General features: G+C 44.5%; 2 protein-coding genes across 3 annotated transcripts in view; both read right to left on the reverse strand.

The window, feature by feature from the left end:
• GAB2 (GRB2 associated binding protein 2) overlaps positions 1 to 3,656 on the reverse strand; it is a 92,788-nt gene extending 89,132 nt beyond the window's left edge. Inside the window, exon 1 of the mRNA XM_064644879.1 lies at positions 3,405 to 3,656. Coding sequence (XP_064500949.1) covers positions 3,405 to 3,476 — 72 coding nt within the window. The 5' untranslated portion in view covers positions 3,477 to 3,656. The remainder of the gene's footprint in view (positions 1 to 3,404) is intronic.
• A 12,084-nt stretch (positions 3,657 to 15,740) lies between these two features.
• NARS2 (asparaginyl-tRNA synthetase 2, mitochondrial) overlaps positions 15,741 to 20,148 on the reverse strand; it is a 52,515-nt gene continuing 48,107 nt past the window's right edge. For both annotated transcript variants that reach the window (XM_064644882.1, XM_064644883.1), the window contains exon 14: positions 15,741 to 16,459. In XM_064644882.1, the coding sequence (XP_064500952.1) occupies positions 16,315 to 16,459 (145 nt within the window). In that variant the 3' untranslated portion in view covers positions 15,741 to 16,314. The remainder of the gene's footprint in view (positions 16,460 to 20,148) is intronic.

Below are 20,148 nucleotides of genomic sequence, written 5' to 3' on the forward strand. Positions count from 1 at the left end.
TTTTTTCTTTTTTTCATCGGTGTTTTAAGAAGGAGCCAGGAGGAAAATTAAAAGACAGTTCTGTGCTTTGTGGGTGCATACAAGAAGACCCTTCCATGCATGAAAATCATGGTAGGGACAGACTTTTTAACAGAGTCTGTAGCAATAGGACACGGGGCAATGCTTTTAAAACTGAAAGAGGGTAGAGTCAGATTAGATATAAGGAAGAACTTTTTTTACAGTGAGAGTGGTGAAACACTGGCACAGGTTGCCCAAAGAGATGGTGGATGCCCTATCCCTGGAAACATTTAAGGCCAGGCTAGATGGGGCTCTGAGCAACCTAGTCTAGTTGAAAATGTCCCTGCTCATTGCAGGGGGGTTGGGCTAGATGAGCTTTAAACAGCCCTTTCAACCCAAACCACTCTATGAATGCACGAAACTGTTTGTCTGAAAAAAAGGAATCAAGCAAGTGGATGATGGAGCTTGGTGTCCCAAGCAGAACAGAGGTGGAAGGAGGTATTTTGGTACCTCTGTTACTTTTGACCTTCAGTTGCTTGCTTAGCTTTTATTAGCAATACTACAGTAGCACTTGCAGCCAAACTGCCTAGGGTCTATGTGAACCCCTGCCTGCAGTTACAAGGCAGAAAAAAGTTACACTTTGTTTCAACCTTTAAGCAGTCATCATTTGTTCATCTGAATGTCCTCCAACAGAATAGAAACTAATACCACCAGTATTTCCCCGAGCATTGTACAAAGAGGTCCTACATAAAATATCCCACAATCTCACATAAACACAATCCTCTGAAGTGAAACAGAGCAGGTATTGCTGTAAATGCAGATTAACGCTGCGAGGATCAGGTGTGGAGAAGAGTCCCCTTCCCCGATCACTCTGGATAGAAGTTAGAGAGAAAATTTAGCACTTTCCTCTCTTGCCAAAGATCTCCTTGAAAAATAAAAGCAAAACAAAACCAGGCTTATAAAAGCACAGCACTTCAAGGACAGCGTTACCAACACACCCATGTGCAGACACGTACATTTGAAATGCATTTGTCAAAGAAAAAATAAATCTATCATCTACCCTGTGTCAATACAACCAGAGCAGGAACTTCAAACCCGATTAGCAGCATCCTGCAGCCTGAGATTTCTCCTTTGAGGTCTCAAAGCAGAATATAAACTGAAGGTATAAGGAAAGTGGCAAAGCCAGCGATTCAGCGCCTTTCCTTTGAGGACGTACAAAAGCAAGCATAACACCACAGTGGCTGAAAACTCGCCTTTTGTGCATGAAAACCAAAATCCAACTATGTGGGTTTGTTGTAGATGAAGGCAGACTTTACAGGAGTAAAGCCATCACCCTTAGGCTCTGTAACAGCAAGCTGCTCTGAACCACTATCGAAGAGAACTTGATGAACACACCAACACCCTGAATGCATACTGAAGCTATATAAACATAATAATCTCAATAATAGTGCATTAAAAAGTAAAGGCAGGGGCACCACCAAGTGAGACACAGCCCAAGCTAAGGCCAGCATTTTCAAATCCAGCCTTTGATGCAGGAAGCTGGCGCAACTGGTGTGACTGGAAGGGAAGTCCCACTGACCACAGCACCGAGACCGCTCCAGCACAGAGATCCCCTAGAGTGACATCTGCCAAGCATCGCTTCCTGCCCCGCGGAGGCTGCGTGGGATGGCCGGGCACATCTCAGCACGGCCGCATTTCCTCTTGGGGGAATGAGGACATTCTGAAAACATAGGTGGCTTGCAAAGCACTTTGGGATGTATCTGGATGAAAAGCACTCTTATGCACATCAATAATTAGCATTAACCGTCGGCGTGTCACACCCTCCGTGTAGAGCATTTAGCAGATTTATTCAGCTCTTGCTGGAATGCCAGAGCACAAGGTGGATATTCAGATGGCAATGTGAGCGCCCTTTCATGGGGCAGATGCTGGGGAGCTAATGATGTTTGATGAGTTAAGGCCACTGGTGACTCAGGATCAGCAATTAGTTGATTTCTGCAGGAGGAAGGTGCTTTGCTCCATTAAGCTAAAAGCATTCTCCATAGTTCAGTATGCACAAAGTCATTCTGTCCATCTCCCACAAAGCCTGCCTATATTCACTAGGGGTTGATATTTCCCATATAAACACCCAGGTTTACCTTTGTCTCAGTACATTTTGGGGGACAAGGAGCAAAAGAACTGGATTTCCTAGCAGTTCCAACATGATACTTCCTCAAAGGGAAAGAGGGCACAAGGAAAGGACTGCCCAGAGTGACTGGACACACAGTCTAATGCAAAGGGATGTGGCATGACTGATGTTTACAGGGCTGAACCCATTTTGGACAAGGCTAATAGCACCACACCACAAATCAGACACCCCTCCAGTCCTGCTCTAGCCTGCAGTATGGGACTCCAGACATCCATCTCCCTCTCAAGGGTAGGCAGTGATGCTTCTATCAATCGATAACAGGCACTGGGGAGACACCAGTCGCACTTGTTCTGCCTGCCATTCCCGAAATGCATAGAGGCAAAAGCAAGGGGACCAAAGGATGACCCGGCTGGCATCCCCCCAAGAAGGGAGAGCATCCAGCTCTCTCCCAGAGGCTATGTTCCAGTCAACTCAAGCTGGCAGAGGCTAGTCACTGGCATCAGTGAGTGGGACCCCAGCTTCATCCCAGGGAGCAATGTTGCCGAGTCATAGGATGGCAGTGTGTTTCTGAGCTCTAATGCTTGTTGGCGCATGGCGGGACCGTCAGGTGGAGGGCCCAAAGAACAGTTATTTCTTTCAATGAGTGGGGAATGTGACAGAGCTGGCATTTGGACCCTCTTTTTACAACTTCTTTGAAGTGTTTGATCTCAGCCGCTAACGACACAAGGGCTATCCAAGCGCTACTGGTGCTGCCTTCAAAGGGTTCGGACGTTCAATGATTAATAGGAACCGTGCGCGGGATGGCGGAGAGCGACTATTACAGGGAGGTTGGGGGCGATCCAAGATGCGTTAGTACCTTTACTCCTTGGGACCAAGGTATTTCCAGCCTTCCCTAAAACACACGACTTCAAAGGCGAGGGTGTGACCGTCGCAGGTCCCGGGTGAGCCCGGCCACCGCGGGGCGCAGCCAGAACGGCCCCAGCATAGCGTGCCCGCTCCAGCCGCGGCCGTCACCTCCCACCCCACCACCGCGGGACAGAGGACAAGCCGGGGGGCTCAGAGATGCTCCCACCCTCCTTCCCCGAGCGGCGGGGAGTCACGACCAACCGTGCCGCGCCCGGGCAAGAGGCACCCCCGCCCTGCCGAGCCTCCGCGGCGCCGGGAGAGGCGGCGGCAGGTGCACCCGGGCTGGCGGCGGAGGAGCGGGGATGGAGGCGGAGGGGATAGATCCCGGCTTTCCCAGGGCCGGGGCAGGGACGAGATGGGGTGGGCTGAGACTTACGTATCTCCGCAACTTCTTCTCCGGCGGTGACTTTCGGAGCCAGCCCGAGCACACCACCTCCCCGCCGCTCATCGCGGCAGCCGGGCGCCGCCGGGCGCTGCCGGGCGCTGCCTCCTGGCGCTCTGCGCCGGCCGCGCCGGCCCATGGAGGAAGGGCGGGCGGGCGGGAGTGGGTTGGTGGGTGAGCGGATGGATGGATGGGTGGGTGGAGGGAGGGATGGATGGGGGGGGCGGCGAGCGCCTCCCCCTGCCGCCGCGGCCGCTCGGCTGCGAGCGGGGAAGCAGGAAACTGGCTCCTTCCCGGCTCACCACGCCTCCGCCCGCCCGGCGCCCCGCCAGCCCTGTTAAAGACACAAACCCCGCGGGGAGAGGGGCTGCCCAGCCCCTCGCCGCTCTCGAGGGGCTGGCGCTCGTCCCTGTTCCCCCCGCACTGATACAGGTGCCTGTAGAGAAACTTTATCCATCTTATCCATACTGCAGCAGGTGATCTCCAGCAGCGCAGCGTTGCCTTAATAAAAAAGTACACTCCCCCCCCAAAGCCCTCCACTCTAAGGTTTCATTACCCCAGGACCTTTCCTCTCTCTTGATGGAGAAGCCCCTTCTCACCTCGGAAAGGTGAGGCTGGCTTTATCCCCGCTGCGCTCAGGGGCTTGTGCCTGAGATGAAGGTGCCATAGGAAAACAAAGAGGTTGAGCAAGAAACAGCCAAACACTAGTGATGCCAAAAACCCTCTTGGAGAAAAGAAAAATAAAATTTAAAAAATTAAACAAACAAACCAACAAAACCAACACAACCCGAGGGGAATCAATAAAAGCTTAGTATTTTATTATTGATTTTGAGGTAATGGAGCAGTGGCCACTGAAAGGGGATTTGACTCATGCAGACAAGCCGGGTTTTGTATTACGGCATATTATACCCTGGCTGAGATTCACTATCATCTTTCAGATCTAGAAACACTGTACATTTCAAAGTCTGATCCTCTCCCCTGCTCAGGCAGCATAACGCGTCCCTCTACAGACCTGCGAGTTGGGTTATGCTCTAAACCTCCTTTCACTGCATTCTTTAAAGTAAAAACTTGGGCATGGTACCCATAAAAGCTGAGTCCTCTTAGCCATGCTCACGTGGAAAACACAACCCAGGGTTGTTTGCTGGGGATGGATTTCTAAGACCTGTCTCTATACAGGAGCTCTGCCCCAAACCTGCTTGGGCACATTCAGTCATCCCTGCCTCAGCTTCCCTGCCTGTCCAACCTCTGTGGGCAGGGACGGTCCCTCCTTACATGTTTGTGCCGTGGCTGGTGCAATAACAACTCCACGCTGGCTGGATGCTCTACTCTATGTCAAACAACAACAACCTTTATATAACGCTGCTCGAGCAAGGATCTTGCATCACTTCAGAACAGTAATTGCAACTCACAGCGCCTCTGGGAGGTAGGAACGACACCTCTTTTCAAGATGGGGACAGCATGGTTAAGCCATATGTTGTTTATCATCTTTGAGAATGCATAAAGCAGGGGAATAACCCCTTAAAGAACAAGTCAGTCATTTTTTAGGAATGTATTTTCTCAACAGCTTTGTTTTTCTGACAGTGAAATGCAAAGACTTAAGAAGGAAGATTTTTCTACCTTCTCATTGCCCAAAGGAAGGATTTGATCCTATTCCAGTGCTGGGCAATCTCTGCACAGAGAGGCTGTGGTCAGATCAGCTCACCTATCTCTGCCAATGCACTGTGTGTGATGGAGCTGAGAGCAGGGGAGGATGGAGAGGCCAGTTCTGTGCTGGCCTCAGCCAGCATTGCCTATTATTCAGTGCACTGGAGCTGTATCAATTTACACTGCATGAGAGCAAGAGTCCCACCTGCAAAATCCCCTGGGTTAGAGGAACTTTGCGCATTCGCAGGGAAAACTGTGTCCTGGTGACCTGCACTTGAGAGATCTTCCCAAAACACACAGTGATTTCAGGGAGGCCAGTGAGTCACTCGGGATTCAGAAAGACTCCATCGAGAGCAGACAATCATGATTAATACACAGGTATCGTGCAAAACTATTCCATGGTGTATGTTAATGATTCACAGGTTAGGAATTCACTCATACTGACACCAATGCAAAGTGGTATCAGTTTGAATACCAGTTGCAGAGAACCCTGTCTGCATTTTTATGTTAACAACTTCCACCACACAGAGTTGAAACACTTCATTTGGGTGATGGATGTTTGAAGAAATGCTCCATAATTATCATCATGTGAATTGGAATGAAATATTCTACATATTCTGTGACAGGCCTTGGTTTATTACCCTGCTCCCTTGCTGTGCTATCCTTTCTCTCCACTCATCCCCTATTCTGGATCACATTTACTGACTTGGTTATATCTCAACATGTATCTGAACAGCGTCTAAAATGTGAAGTACCCCTGTGAATTCTTCTTTTATTCCTTTGGTGAAGCCCGACACATGTATCTCAGATAGCTGGGACTTTTGGATGGCAAATGGGTCGCATGTTTTGCACATTTAAATATGCTGCCATCTCAAATGTGACACAGAATCATAGAGTCATAGAAGTTGGAAAAAACATCCAAGATCATCGAGTCCAACCTTAATATAAGCTCTGTGCAGAAAAATGCTTGAAACAAAGATGCTGCACGTGAACGTGCCTCCCCAATTCCACTGTGGCCATATGCAGAGCAGGAACAGTGAGTTAATTCTGGCATCAGGCTGCCAGATTACATGTGATCCAATGCATGTCACATTACAATGCCTTATAATGCTGGCCCTCCTTAAAGCATTTGGCCTGGAAGATACACACAAATACCACCCTCAATGCCCCTAGGAGTTAAGGATGACTTAAGCACGGCTCTGATTTGGCAGCGCTTGCACGTTCGTAACAGTTTTACCAACTTCAAGCTGTTCCTCCAACCGGCAGAGGAGAATGAACTCAGGCTGGCCCCAACTGACTACGTAAATCTCCGGAGTTTGAGCTAACAGCCAGCAGCCTTGGCGGAAAACTGTGTGAAAACCACATCCCTACGCTGGAAAAACCCACTGAGGGAGCTATGCGAAGCCATAGAGAATCCATCTCTGCCAGGAGGAACAACTGAAAGGGGAACAGCAGAACTAGCAGGCATAGTAAGGGAGAAATTAAGAGATGCCATATGAGCAATTGTATTCCTTGAACAAGGGTAAGGCTGAGAAACATTCTTCTAAGAAAAAGCCCTTGTACTGTGTGTTTAATGTGCTGGAGTGCATGAAAAAGTGACACTTTCTCCTGCAGAAACCTCCAGGATTTTTAACCTTCAGTGCGGTTTCTCGTTCATGTATGAAACCGAAATCTATGAAAGATCAGAACTTCTAAGAAAGAAACCACAATGTCCACCGCTTTTCCTGCCTGCTCCAAATTTATTTATATGAGCTGTGCCATCTGCTGGCAGAAGGGAAAGCTGCAGGCAGAGCAATTCCTCTCCTCGCTCCCGGTCGCTGGTGCAAGCAGGGGATGGATGGAGACACAGGGCATTTCCTGTGGATTAGGGACCAGCTGGCTGAAATGCTTTGGGCTACTTACCCCAGCCAGGCACTAATCCCTTGGAAATGCCCTATACTGAGGTTAAAATAAATCGAAACAGGCTAGGGGGTGAGGGGAAAGGCTAAAAAAATCTGCGCTCCTTGGTGCTTCTTGCCTGCTTTTAATTCTGACTGAATACTTGGTCTCCTGAGATCCAGCTCCACAACAATAGGACCTGACTTTATCTTCATGCAACAGTTCCTGCAGCAGAGCGAGATGGAAGCAAGCTTTTTTATTTCACCAAGGATTTTCAAGGTTAAAAAAAAAAATCACCTCTTTCAAGAACTCAAATCTTTTCAAGCTTTCCACCCTCCACAGAAAAGCACGGCAAGCCCCCCAGAATGACCACAATTGAAGCCAAACCACAAGACAGTCCTTTACTTCATGTGATAGACAGCAGTTCCAGCAGCACTGTGTGCTTTCCATGAGCAGAGGGAATAGTAGCACAGGATGCTTTCATCAGATAACGAGACAGTTTGAAGCATCTTCACTACAGTGTTCTGGCAAAGATGGGGCATCAGAGCTCTGATGCCTTAATAGAGACTTAAAGGAGAGAGAAGGGAAGAGATGACTTGCAGGTCAGCAGTGTTAAAGGCACATACCGTCCCTTGGACTTGAGGGGCCAGTTGCTAGTGGTGGTGATGGGAAAGCAATCTATTTGGAAAGCCTACTTCGTCCTCTCCCTGTTGGACATTCTGGTAAAAACCAGCACATCCCATCAAGAATGGATGCAGACCATTGGGCAGCATGGGGAGGGGCCTGGGGTGCCTGGAGAGTATCTGTGCATGCAGCTGGAGGACACTTCCAGTCCTCACACTTGAAGATAATTAAATGTGTTTTCCGATTCAGTCCACACTGAAGCCCAGTCTTACCTCTTTGAGCAAATTAGACCGAAGTAACTGCCTGGAGCTGAGCTAGGACAGAACGCTACTGATGTATTTCTCAGTTTTGGGCCCAGGTAGGACTTCTTACTGCTTGGTAATTCCTTCTAGGATGGATGAGTTCCTTATGCAAACTCTCCTGCCTGGATCCAGATACGTTTTTGGCAGCTACCTTTACCCCTCCCCCCCTTATGCTATTTCTACCACAGAAGTGAAAGAAACTGGGAGTTTTCCCATTTTTTTCTTACCTCCTCAAGACAGAAAACCATTATAGAACTGCTTGGTGGACAGTGCACCAGGCAATGCTCCAGACACAGACACTATTCTGATATAAGCATAAAGGCCACTTCATCCTTGTTTTTTCCCAGATGAGACCAGTGGCTCAGTATGGGAAGGACTCCCTCTACGGACCCTATTTGGCACAATGGGGCTTTGACCGCAGCTGAGCCCAGGGCAAGCAACCATAAAACAAATGATAATAAAACAAGCGGGGGAAAATCTTCACCGGGCTCCCCTGCCTGTTTACCCGACCCTGGTATCCTCTCACATCCTTAGGCATTACTTCAAGAGCAGATGGTGCTCTGTGGTAGAGCAAATGAGCAATTATCCTCCTGACACCCTGCAAGGCCTCCCCACATGCGACTGCAAGAAGTTACTTCACCCCAAGCTAAGAGCTGTTGTCTGGCTTTTCAGCATAATTGGATGTAATCAAGTTTAATTTGGTTGGTGCAGTAACTCTGAAGACTTTTGTAACTGGATTACTGTCGGCTCAACGGTCATGTGCCATTATATTTGTTGGTCAAAACAGAAGCCAGAATAAAAACAGATGCTTTCCCCCTACTCCTCCTTCCAGTGACACCCCTCCAGGATATGAGCTTGCCCTGTACAGTCAATATAATGAACTAAAAATTCTATTAGAAGAAGGAAGTCATTGCTGTTGTATTATGTCCAGGCCTCTTCTACAAAGTGTAAATTACTTGGAGTATGTATCTCTATGTTTGTTTACAATTGTAGACCATGCACAGCTTAGAGTGAAAACTGCTGGAGCACAGACCCATGATGCACGTGAGCTTTTAAACATATGAACTTATAATTCTAACTGTACAAATAGGGGGGCTGAGACCATGAGCAGGAGTGAACGGCTGATGAAAATGAACTCCCCCAGGTTTTATTTTCTGCTATACACTACCATGTGAGAGTAAGGAATACACAAAATGCTGTGTTTGTAGCTGACTTACAGCTCTACTAGAGGTAACCTGTAGGTGAGAGAGTGGCACCTGGTAAATGTGACAAAGTCAGCAGCATAAAGACCGTATTTTCAGACCCCGCAGCCACTACCAGTGTTAAGTCATGGAAGAAGCATGTGAAAGCCTGTTCCTGTCATACCTTAGGTCAAATTTTGCAAATTCAAAAGCGTGTGGTCTTTTGCAATGCCGCTGAAATGCTGAGAGTTTAGACACGCTGATATCCTTCTGACAGATGCTGAGGCCAGGCAAATGGAGGCTGAAATATGGCACCTTTTTAACAGTGAAAATAATCACCAGAGCAGCACGTGGAGGTGATACACCCTTGTGGTTTCAAAGCATTTTAGCCCATTTAGAGTGTATTATATTCCTGGTTGAGACATCAATTGCATTTTAGATAGACACCTCCTAAAAGTCTGAAGTGTAAAGAGACTTCCCTGAGATCAGAGTAAAAGATACTCTATAGTTCCCAGTCTCAAATGCTACAGAGCAGCCACCCTCCCAGCTGAATGCTGTTAAGCTGTAGTTGCAGGCATATGTATCTCTGGGTTTGGCCAGATGGCTATTTTGAGTTTCTAATGATCTGGGAAATGAACACATCATAATGTTCTGTCTCAGAGGGAAGAGCACAAACTTTCTTCCTTTTATCCATAGCAGCACTGTTACAGATGGTACTGGATCTCAATCAAGGACTGGAGTAACACAGTGCTAAAACCACCATGTTTTAACACGTACTCCAAGGACATGGCAATACAATCCTACCTGGCAAGTCATCCATCAAGTTTATTAACAAATAGGCTCGTGAAATTTGCTAAATACTTGAACTGTATGCTTCCTAATTCACCATAAATGCTAATAATTTATTAATGTCATTAGTAATAATGGAATTTGAAAGACTGTTTGAAGCCACTGGATAAACCAGGCCCTCAGATTTTACTTGTATGGTTATTTGGGTTTTGCAGGTGGCAAAGTTCAGATGTGTAGGGTGATATGGAAAAGCACCACCCATGCATGTTTACGAAGAAGCACCTAAAGCACACTCTTTCTAGCATTTCAGCTGCTGTGCAGAGCCCTGTGTTGGCAGCTATAACACCATGTACACAATGTTGAGCAAGCCTGAAAGCACGTCGTGATTTATTTATACTAAACAACTGCAGAGGTCATTTTGAGAGCTTCATGGAGATACCATTGTGTGACTCCGGCCTGCCAAAAGGAGACCTCATCAGTTACAGTGATGACAGCATCTCTGCAGTGGGTAAGTGCTCACAGCTGGATCTCCTGGAGCTGCAAACTGGCTACCAGTTGAGCAGTGAGTTTCTGTAACTTTGTGCAGAAATGGAACTAACCTGTTCTCAAGGCAGGGGAGCCTGGAAAATGAACTCTGACCCTGACTCTTGCTTCCCTTGCATAGCCTCTGGCAAGTACCTTCCTCTGTCACTCACCTGGAGCATCCCAGCTGTGTTAACAGCCCAGGCAGCACTACCACTGAGAGGTCAGTAACCCTTTGAGTTGTATGTGGTGGGTGTCTAGCTCTCTCCTGCTTGGACATGCAGCCTGTGGCCATGCATTCATCCAGAGAGAAGCACCAAAGCTGAGGGACAAGCAGAACATGGGAGACCTATGTCTCAGAAAAATATGGATCGTATGCCTGCTTCACACAGCTTAATCACAGTACTGACCACTTAGAGCCCAGCATCTTCAAAGGACCACCAAAGGTATTATTAGATATTATTATAATTATTGTTCAAAAATCACTGTGAAGGTAAAGACACCATAGAAGTATTATTAAAAACCATCGTGTCAATGAAATATAATTGCTTTCCACTTTGACTGGAAATCTAGCCTCTTTTGGAAGCCCTAGCTGATAGTAGAGAATAGTTCCATACAGAAATTTAAGTGTTTACATGATTTATCAAGGCCACCTCCCAGACCACACTGATTTTTTCCTGAGCAGTTTGCATATTTTTTTGCCAGCAACCTGTATGCTTGGTGACTTCTGAAAACTCTGAACTCCATTTTTTCAGCACAAGTATCAGTACATTAACCTGCTGAAGACAGTAAGATATACAGCTATCAGTGAAGAACAAGAAGCAAGATCAAGCTTTGCAAAGAAAATTAAATCCTCTGTTGGCTGTCTCAAATTATTCAGAAAAAAAAGTAAATTGTAAGAGTAATAAAAATAAACAGAAGGATTGCTATCTCTGAAAGGCCCCGGGACATACAGGGATAGATAAAAATCACTGAAGCACAGTCTAGGATCTCAGAAATGCCAAAAATGCATTTGAAACCAGATCAGTTGCAAACATCCTGCCTTGCTTCTGGTGTGCCAGCGTACCCAAAGGCAAACAAAGGGAAGTCCCATGGGCAGGCGCCGAGCAGGGATTTGGTTGATTTGGGTCAGTTCCATGCTTCTGCCATACATCTTCCACAACCTTGGGCAAGCAGATTAGTTGCTCTGTGCCTCAATTTCCCGCAGTAAAATAGCATCAGCAATAAGAGCAACGTGGATTCTGAAGTAATTTCATCCATATGTCATCCACAATAGAGCCTACAATTTCTGATGGAGCTGGTATATGACTTTTAAATGGCCACACAGTCGTGTCCCTCTCTTGCCCTTTACGTGAAAGCTCTCCCTTTACAGCATCTTTTCCATACACCTTGTGCAGCAGACACTGTGACACAGCTGTAGGACAGAAATAATACATTTCACAGCAGCAATAAAACAATGGGAGCCATAATTTCTTTGAACTCCGGGTCAAACTTGTTGTTAGCCAAGTCTGTAAGAACTCGGATAGTAAATTACATACGTGTCTTTATCAGCAGGATCATAAAATAAAACTTTACAACCCTTCTGAAGGTCATGGGTCTGCAACAAACAGTAAGACAAAACAATCAATTCACCCCCGAGACCACCATTTTTGTGACTTTGGCAGCTTTGGTTAGATCTGAGGAAATTAGAACTTTGTCAATCTTTATACAAAGTCTTTCTTATTTCTCCTTTGGACCCATCTCCCGTTTCTCCCTAAGTGTAAGGCAAAGGCTAAAACAACAGTAATAATGGCTGTTATTGGTTTCAGCAACAACAAAGCCACGTATAATAGAAACACATTTAATGGAAACAATGACCAAAGTGTTTCTTGGCAAATTAGTCCCCTTCACCCCCTAAAGAAAAACACATCTATAAGCTATTTCCAAAACAATCAATATTAGTCCAGCAAGCAAAACTGTATGTTACATTTCCCATCAAAGTCTTGGCTTTCCCTCAAACAAGTGATGCTTTATAAATTACAACTACTACCAAATAAACTGGAGAGAGGACTGCTGAGCCGGGCACCTTGCTGCTTTTCCCGCAGGTCTGGGGACCTGGATGCAGGTAATTCAGCTAAAATACCTGTGCTGGTCTGCTGACTTTTAAACACTTGGCCCAGCGATGTATCTTTTTGTCTCTGCTTGTACAGAAGCTAGTAAAACAGTCCACTGAACACTGCCACAGTATCACAACATAAATCATAACGGAGGGAACAGCAGTCTCTACTCATAGCTTCAGAGTGTGCATTTGCTCTCCTGTGGATTTAAAAATGAGAAGACTGAGACATGATGTTACTTCTGAAGGTATTATTTTTTCAATTAAAAATAGAGCACTTTGGGATACTTTGATCCCGCATGTAAAAAAATTAAGTGAAGGGATTATCTGATATTCTTGAAATCAAAAAAAACAAACGTTTTCCTCTTCTGAGAGGCTGGCATTTGGTTATGCAAAGTTTATGGCATTGCTCTTTTATCTCCCATCACTCTGTTCTAATGTTGCAAAGCTACCAACGCAATAATCAATGACACTCATTCTTTCCTCTGAAGCTCAAAGTGAGGACAAACTTGAAAAGAGGCAAGTACAGTCTGCTGAGGAACTGAAATGTCAAGAAATACTTACCAAAATGATGCTAGCAGAGACAGTGCTGGTCACCTGGGCTTGAGGGCTGACTGCTTACAGTACTAAAAACACCCCAGGGTAAGCTACTGCACTGCATGGACAGGCTAAGAGATGGTTCCTGTGTGCAAAGAATAACAGCTTTTTATTTGAAGAAGTGTCAGAGTTTTTATCTGCCTTCAGCCACTGTCACGGTGCAGGCAGAGAGATGTTGCAAGGAAAACTGCTGAAATTAAGAAATTCTTGGTGCATTTCCCTGCCCACATGTCCAGGAGGAACAAACTCCCTGTCCTCCAGATTAACTTCCGTTTCATTCTAGGAGAGGAGATTCAAAGGAAATACATGACATTCCACATGGAAATCCCAAAGAAAACATGTCGCATTCCTTGGCAATACCAGCCCATGTTATATATACATAGCACGAAGTGAACAATGCCAGCCTGGAGGGAAAGAGCAGCTCCCACCCTTGCTGGGTACCCATAAATCACGCTTCTCACAAGAACGTCAATCTCTGTATTAACCCTGAGCAGTATCATCACATTACACAGGCCTCAGCCTCTCCTCTTTCCCACCACTAAGAAAACCAGCACAGGTTGAATGCTGTTGCCAAGATTGGACAACCTTTTCTTACCCTTCTGAGCCATCTGGCTAGCTCTCCTGAGACAACCGTGCTCACCTTTTGCTTCATCTGCCAAATTACTAGGGGTAGTTTTCTCAATGAGCTTTCAGACCTAAGGGCAGTGTCCCCTTAGCTCAACCCTGCCCACTGGATGACCAGCTCACCAAGTACCTTTCAATGAATCAGAAGTATGTGTAGAAGACTGGGGAGACTGCTCCTCTTGGACACCTCATTGGAAACACACAAAAAACTACTCACAGTGCATCCTTGTTACTTCTTTCTTACCTTCATCTACCTATCTACAAATCAAAGGTTCAACCTTTACCTTCAGTCCTGCAACAAACTCTTAACAGGGCAAAGAACAAAGGGTAGGTCAGACCAGTTCTTTGTTGTTGCAGGCTGTCACCCTGACAGCCACTCTGCACACCTGTTTGAAGCAGTTCTGCATCATTCCCTATAACTTGTGACTCATGCTACGTTAACCTACAACTTTTTGGCTCCTTTCATTGTCGTCTTCTCTACATCTTGTTTTCCACCTGTCACTGTTTAGCCCCACCTTGCCCATCAGATTTGGCATCTCACAGTGGGATCAACAATCTCCCGCTGATGCCAAAACCAACAGAGACAGTCCAGCACTGCTGCAGGGATGATAGCAGAGTGGACAGGAGATGGTTTTGCCATCCCCCCAATCTGTTCTCAGCAGATGGGCTTCCAGTTCAAGCACTCTCATTTACAGCAACTGTGACAGAACCAGTGACTAAGGATCTCAATAAGGACACCTGCTCATTCCAAATTATTTAGGAACAGGCTATGAATGGGGCTGTTTGGCAGCTGTACTCTTTCCACATCTTTCTGCTGAGAGAAGTAATTTCAAACCAAGGCCAGCAATAACAGTTAAGACAACATACCAAAAGGAGAGATGGTCCAAATGCAGGAAGATACTTGGGTGTGGGATGTGGGAACTTCTCAGTGGTTTCAAAGGGAAGGCAGGTGCTTGAACTGTTTCATGGAACCAGACTTACCAACTCAAGGCTGTACTGAGAAATGCAAACCAGCAAATGCACAATTAACACCTGCCTAATCAAGCGGATTAAGGAGACATGAAAAAGTCTTGATATGCAGACGTCTCAGTGCACGCAAGAAACCCCCCAAAGTAATGACCTTGCGGTGATGCTGTTTGCATGATCGTAAGACATAAAAGTCCCCGGCCACGGAGCACACTGAAACATGGCAGGTGCCACATGACATAAATAGGTATTTTTAGATATTGCAGGTGCAGTATTATACAGCCTCACCAGAAAGAACTGTGACTGCAGTATTACCACTGCAATGCAAGTGGATTACTATTTCTCAGTCTCTTTCATCTACTTGGAAAAGAAGTCTTCGGGGTTGTTATGCAGCCACTTCACATTGCGTGTGCCAATTTACAAAGGGTTCATCAGTAGTAAGGCTGCTACCTTGCTTTTTCTCTTTATATATATATTGTTTATATTCCAGTCAAGTGCTTTCCAGAGTAGTAAGCACCATGCAAATGACCATTTGCTGGATTGTGATAATTTGGAAGGGAAGAAGAACCCTCTGTTCAAGTCCCAAATAAATCACTGTTTTCCAGTTGCCTTAGGCAAGTCACTTGGTCTTCCCATAGTCCTGTCTTCAAAACAGAAATGAATATTTCTTTACCTGGCAGAGAAGCTGAGAGCATAAACCCATTAAAGACTGCTAAGGAGTTCAGATCCTATAGTGATAAGCAATTATTTAATACATATGCAATTCTTGGGAGCATATGTTGGTTATTTTGCAATAAAGACAAAATTGTTTGGTCCGATGAGCACATGAGAAATTTTCTCAATAACAGTACAAAAGCAAAGCAACAACAAAACCCCACCAATAAACTGCAAGTTGGCTCTGGAAAGATGGATGAATGAACTCTGATCTAACTGAACATTTCTTTCTGCTATGAATGTGTGCTCTCTTGGAGACAGAAGACAGATATCTTCTGCAGAAGTTGTGCAACAAATCTGGGTATACAGAAGAGGAAACCTCTACTGAAGACATTGAAGGAAACACTCTGGTGCTGAGAGCTACAGTTTTATAACAGAAGAAGAAACCACAGAGTTACAAAACAACCCAGTACATCTTTATTGATGATTCAGAAAATCAAGCATTCACCTGACTTGCTCCAGCAGTACCAAGGTGACATTGTTCCTTGGTAGGCTTGGTTGATTTTTCCAAGGTAAGCAATATTTGCTTTTAATTCAGAGAGGGGAAAATCATGCTTTACAGTGGCCATCTTGTAACAACAAATGCATCGCTGCCATGACAATATTTTTAGGTCACATCTCCTTATTAATATTTCACATAACCCCAGCTACCTCCCAACAATGCTTATTTAGTACCTCCATGGCCTGTACTAATCTCATGAGAATCTTAACCCTTTAGTTAAGTGGGATTTACTAATACTCCTAAAGTGCACTGAAGACATGAGCTACTATCAAATTAACTGCCAGTGTGCGTCCATAATTTCACCAGGACATATATTATTTTCAATAGGCCAGTATGAAATTTACCAAGAGTTTCATTGATATAAAAATTATCTTGATTTCACACTAAAACACACTCAGTCATATCCTAGTATGTTATATACGGATAGTCACACCAGCAGTTTTCTCCATGTGCGTCAACTGCTGAGCTACAGGAGACAGGAGTGAGAGAACCTGGGGAAAGGAATAACATCTTTGATATTGTCAACTCCCAAGATGTACTGCAGGTAGCGTTCAAACCCCATTCCGAAGCCTCCATGAGGAACTGAGCCGAATTTTCGGAGGTCTAGATACCTGTAATTTAAACAGATAGTTACATTTGCAGCACAGTTATGCTGACATAATTAAAGCAAGCCTTTTATCTAGGGTTTTGCTTTCCATCTAAATTACTTCCCTTTGACCCTGACCACTTTGATTTCTGCCAACACAGGCGGGGTTGGTCAGGGGTGTGAAGAGGCAGAATTGTATTTGCAGAAACCCCAGGTACAAACCCATTTAACCCAGAATAGCTATGCTTTGCTATGTTTTGTTTAGGAGCAAGAACTTATTTGGGTATGAAGAACAGCTTGAACATCATAGCTCTGCTCATATGGAAAGCACATTTGTAAATTTTAGTACCTAAAATATTCCTAGCACAGCCACAAACCCAGGTTCCTACAGAATCACAAAGCACTTCCACTGCTGGAGAGGAAGCTGCCTTCTTGGGTTTGTTTAGCTTTCACCATGCTGGTGTCGAAATCTGCCCTAAAACAAGTCCTTTCATTTTCTGTTTGCTTTTCAATAGCCTAAGTAATTTCATTTTCAGTAATTTCTTCAGAAGCCAAAGTAGGTCTTGCTGTCTACTCAGCATTCCTTCAGACTTTTTTTCTTTTAAGGTAATTAAGATGGCTTTTTGCTACTTTTTCCCCAATCACTCTTATAGACTGAGTCATTTATTTCCATAGTAAGCCAGCAAAAAACTTGAATATATGTTCTCTAAAAATGAGATCTGGAAAAAGGTATTTTGTTTTGGAGAACAGCACCTCTTGTGCACAGAAAACAGATATCCCAAATATATGGGTGTCAACAAGATTTTGATAGTTCTTCTTTAGAGTTCCCTATTTCCCAGCTGGACTGTAGCTGATGTGATACTGTATTTACAGCTACAAATTGTCACCAATGGTTTTATTTTAATAGGATTGAAAAACATCTCAGTGGTTCTATTGATTTATGGGGCCGCTTCTGAGCTTGCTGAGGGCACAAAGGCATTCTTCTTTATATGAATGCACTACTAAGGGATTGAGTGACTCTAGATGTATTACATGCTTCTAATCTTGGTGTATGAATATTTTATCATCCCGGTTTAAAAAAAAATCAAGTGCACTTAAATATAAATGCATATATATGTTTTTCTACTTAGGCAGTGGAATAGAGGGGGGGAAAACACTGTGAATAAAATTAAGATTGGATTGATTGCAATAAACGGCTTCTCAAATTTTAACTACTGTTAATGAACTGCAAAGAAATATTATATTTGTGTGTATATATATTTATATATATATAAAATATGCATTATATATATTTGAGTGTACTTGTTTGGACATCAGAATTTTCTTGGCTTGAAGACTGTATTTTAACAGAGTGAAGCCAAAGTAATGCCAATGATCACCTTTACTTGCAAAATAAAAGCACTCTCCCACAAACTGTACAGCTGCAAGAATGCTCTGGCACTCAGCTTGACAGTATGCCTTTTATACCATGACATATTATTTTTCCTTGCAGTTCATTAACAGTAGTTAAAATTTAAGAAACCATTTATTACACTCAATCTTAAGGTTTTCCCCCCCCTGAGTTTTTCCGTTCCCTCCACTGCCCAAATAGTAAAAATAGAAGCACATCTTACTTCTTCCTAGTAGCACTGACACACAAAGTGCAGTTGTGCTTATACTTCAAGTTGAACTCAAGAATGTTCTCTGATCACTGGGACCCATGTGCCTTCTCTCTGTGCTGCTGCTTAGTTAGCTTGGCTCACTAAGGCTCAGCTGTATCCACCCCATACCTTATAATGAGGATTATGTTTAGGCTGTGAACATGCAGACTGCAACTGCATGGTGGTCTTCATTTCTATCCCCTTCATACAGACTGCATTAATAAGAACTTGTGTTTCTGCTGATACCCTGGGAACTGCCCCGGGGAGCTCTGCTTCACAGCTTTACAAGAGTTTGCAAGGCACCTGATAGGCAGACCTGATGCTGCGGGTGGTGACTCATGAATTAGGAAAGATCTCATAAATGTGAGGTATATGAGTGTTGGCTGTGGCAGATCACTGTGACCCAGCTCAGCAGTTCTGAGCAGAACTTGCAAACCAGCTGGTCACAGCTTTAGCTGTAACTAGGAATATAAAGTACCAGCACAAGGATTTCTGATGATGTCTATAAGCACATCTCAGCCTTGCAAAAGCAGTTTAGACTAAGCCTAGCATCTTCTCTCCCCATTTGCTGGCAATAGAGTTTATAAAGTCATTGTAAGAAGAAGAAATAACTCAGCTTCTTCCAGATGAACAATAATAATAAATTCTACCCTTACTTATCCAGGACTTTGATCTGTAGATCTCAAAGCACTTTAAGAAGCCATTTTGGCAAAAGGAGCGAAACAAAACCCATCAAAGTTAATGGAAAAATCTATTGAATTAAACGTGCTGAGGATCAAGACTGTGAATCCTTTCTGATGACTGTGCTTAGAAGAATCAGAGGAATTGGGAAATTTTCCATTCTTCACAGATGAAAGAAAAAGTAACTGCCCGCAGATGAAGAGAAAAATCCCTTGAGACTGGAAAATGCTCCCTGAGGTTTTCCTTCTTTCAATAGTCTCCAGACATTGGATGTTTCTCACCTCAAAAACAGTCACGAACTAGTCTAGCTGTTTTTGCTAGTAACTCACACTTAAGAGGAGAGCTGAGCCCTCCATTGGTAACTGAGGGACTGTCCAACATTATTCCACAGGGAAAATAAGCTTCTGTGACCTCAGCTAGCCCCTAAGTTCATGTTCTGGACCTGAGGACTGGTAGCTCTTCAGTGATTTGAATTTTACTAAAGTATGCGCTGCAACAACATCCCCCAGCGATGAATTCCAGGAGCTTGTTATGTATGTGCCACGTTAGAAGAGCGTTTCCTTTCATCCTTTTAAAGATCTATATCCTTTTATCATCATCATCATGAACTCCTGTGTTGCATGGAAAGGCAGTATGAAGAATGGCGCTCTCCCAGTGACCATTTATAAGCAGAATGTGTTCTTTTCAGTCTCCTTTCCAAACAAATATAATCTTGATCCTTTATGCAACACCCTTGTTAAACTGAAGCCTCTGTGGCCAGTTTGAAAAAAGTAAGACCAAAAGAACAAAGTTCTTGAACAGTTCATGAAAGTGAATATTCTACTGGAGGAAGCAAGTAAAAAAAAAGGGTAATGAAAAACTACTAGTGAAATGATACTTGAAAGATCATTTTACTGAATGTTTCAGGAAATAAACATGCAAAGCATCACCAGGTTCTGATGCTGGGTCAAACACTGTCTTAGCTTTCAGGGAGCTTCTGCTCTGCTACAGCTTCTTGTGGATTCACAAAAAAAAAAACATTCAGGGACACCAATCTAAAACAGTCTCATGGACATGAGTGAGATTTGGGCACATTCTGACTGGCTTTAGTACTGACTTTCTTCCTGCTTCTATCTGGCTCAGCACAGGGCTCCAGTCTCTCCCCAGAGCAAGAGAGATAGGACCAGGCAACTGCCAAGGACAGTGATGGGAAACCTGTTTTCACTGAGCTCTGAAGGAGGTTTAAAGGATGATATGAATGCTGTCACTGGCCATGGGCTGCAAGTGGCTTACCAGTGGTGCTGTTCCCTAAGTCCAACCTCTCCTTTCTATGCTGCCATACAAGACCTATCAAGACCTATCCAACATTCAAGCTTCAAAGAAAATTAGAAATTAAAGAGCCCAACACAGCTCA

The sequence above is a fragment of the Pseudopipra pipra genome, chromosome 2 (genome assembly GCF_036250125.1).
Source record: "Pseudopipra pipra isolate bDixPip1 chromosome 2, bDixPip1.hap1, whole genome shotgun sequence".
Taxonomy (NCBI): Eukaryota; Metazoa; Chordata; class Aves; order Passeriformes; family Pipridae; genus Pseudopipra; species Pseudopipra pipra.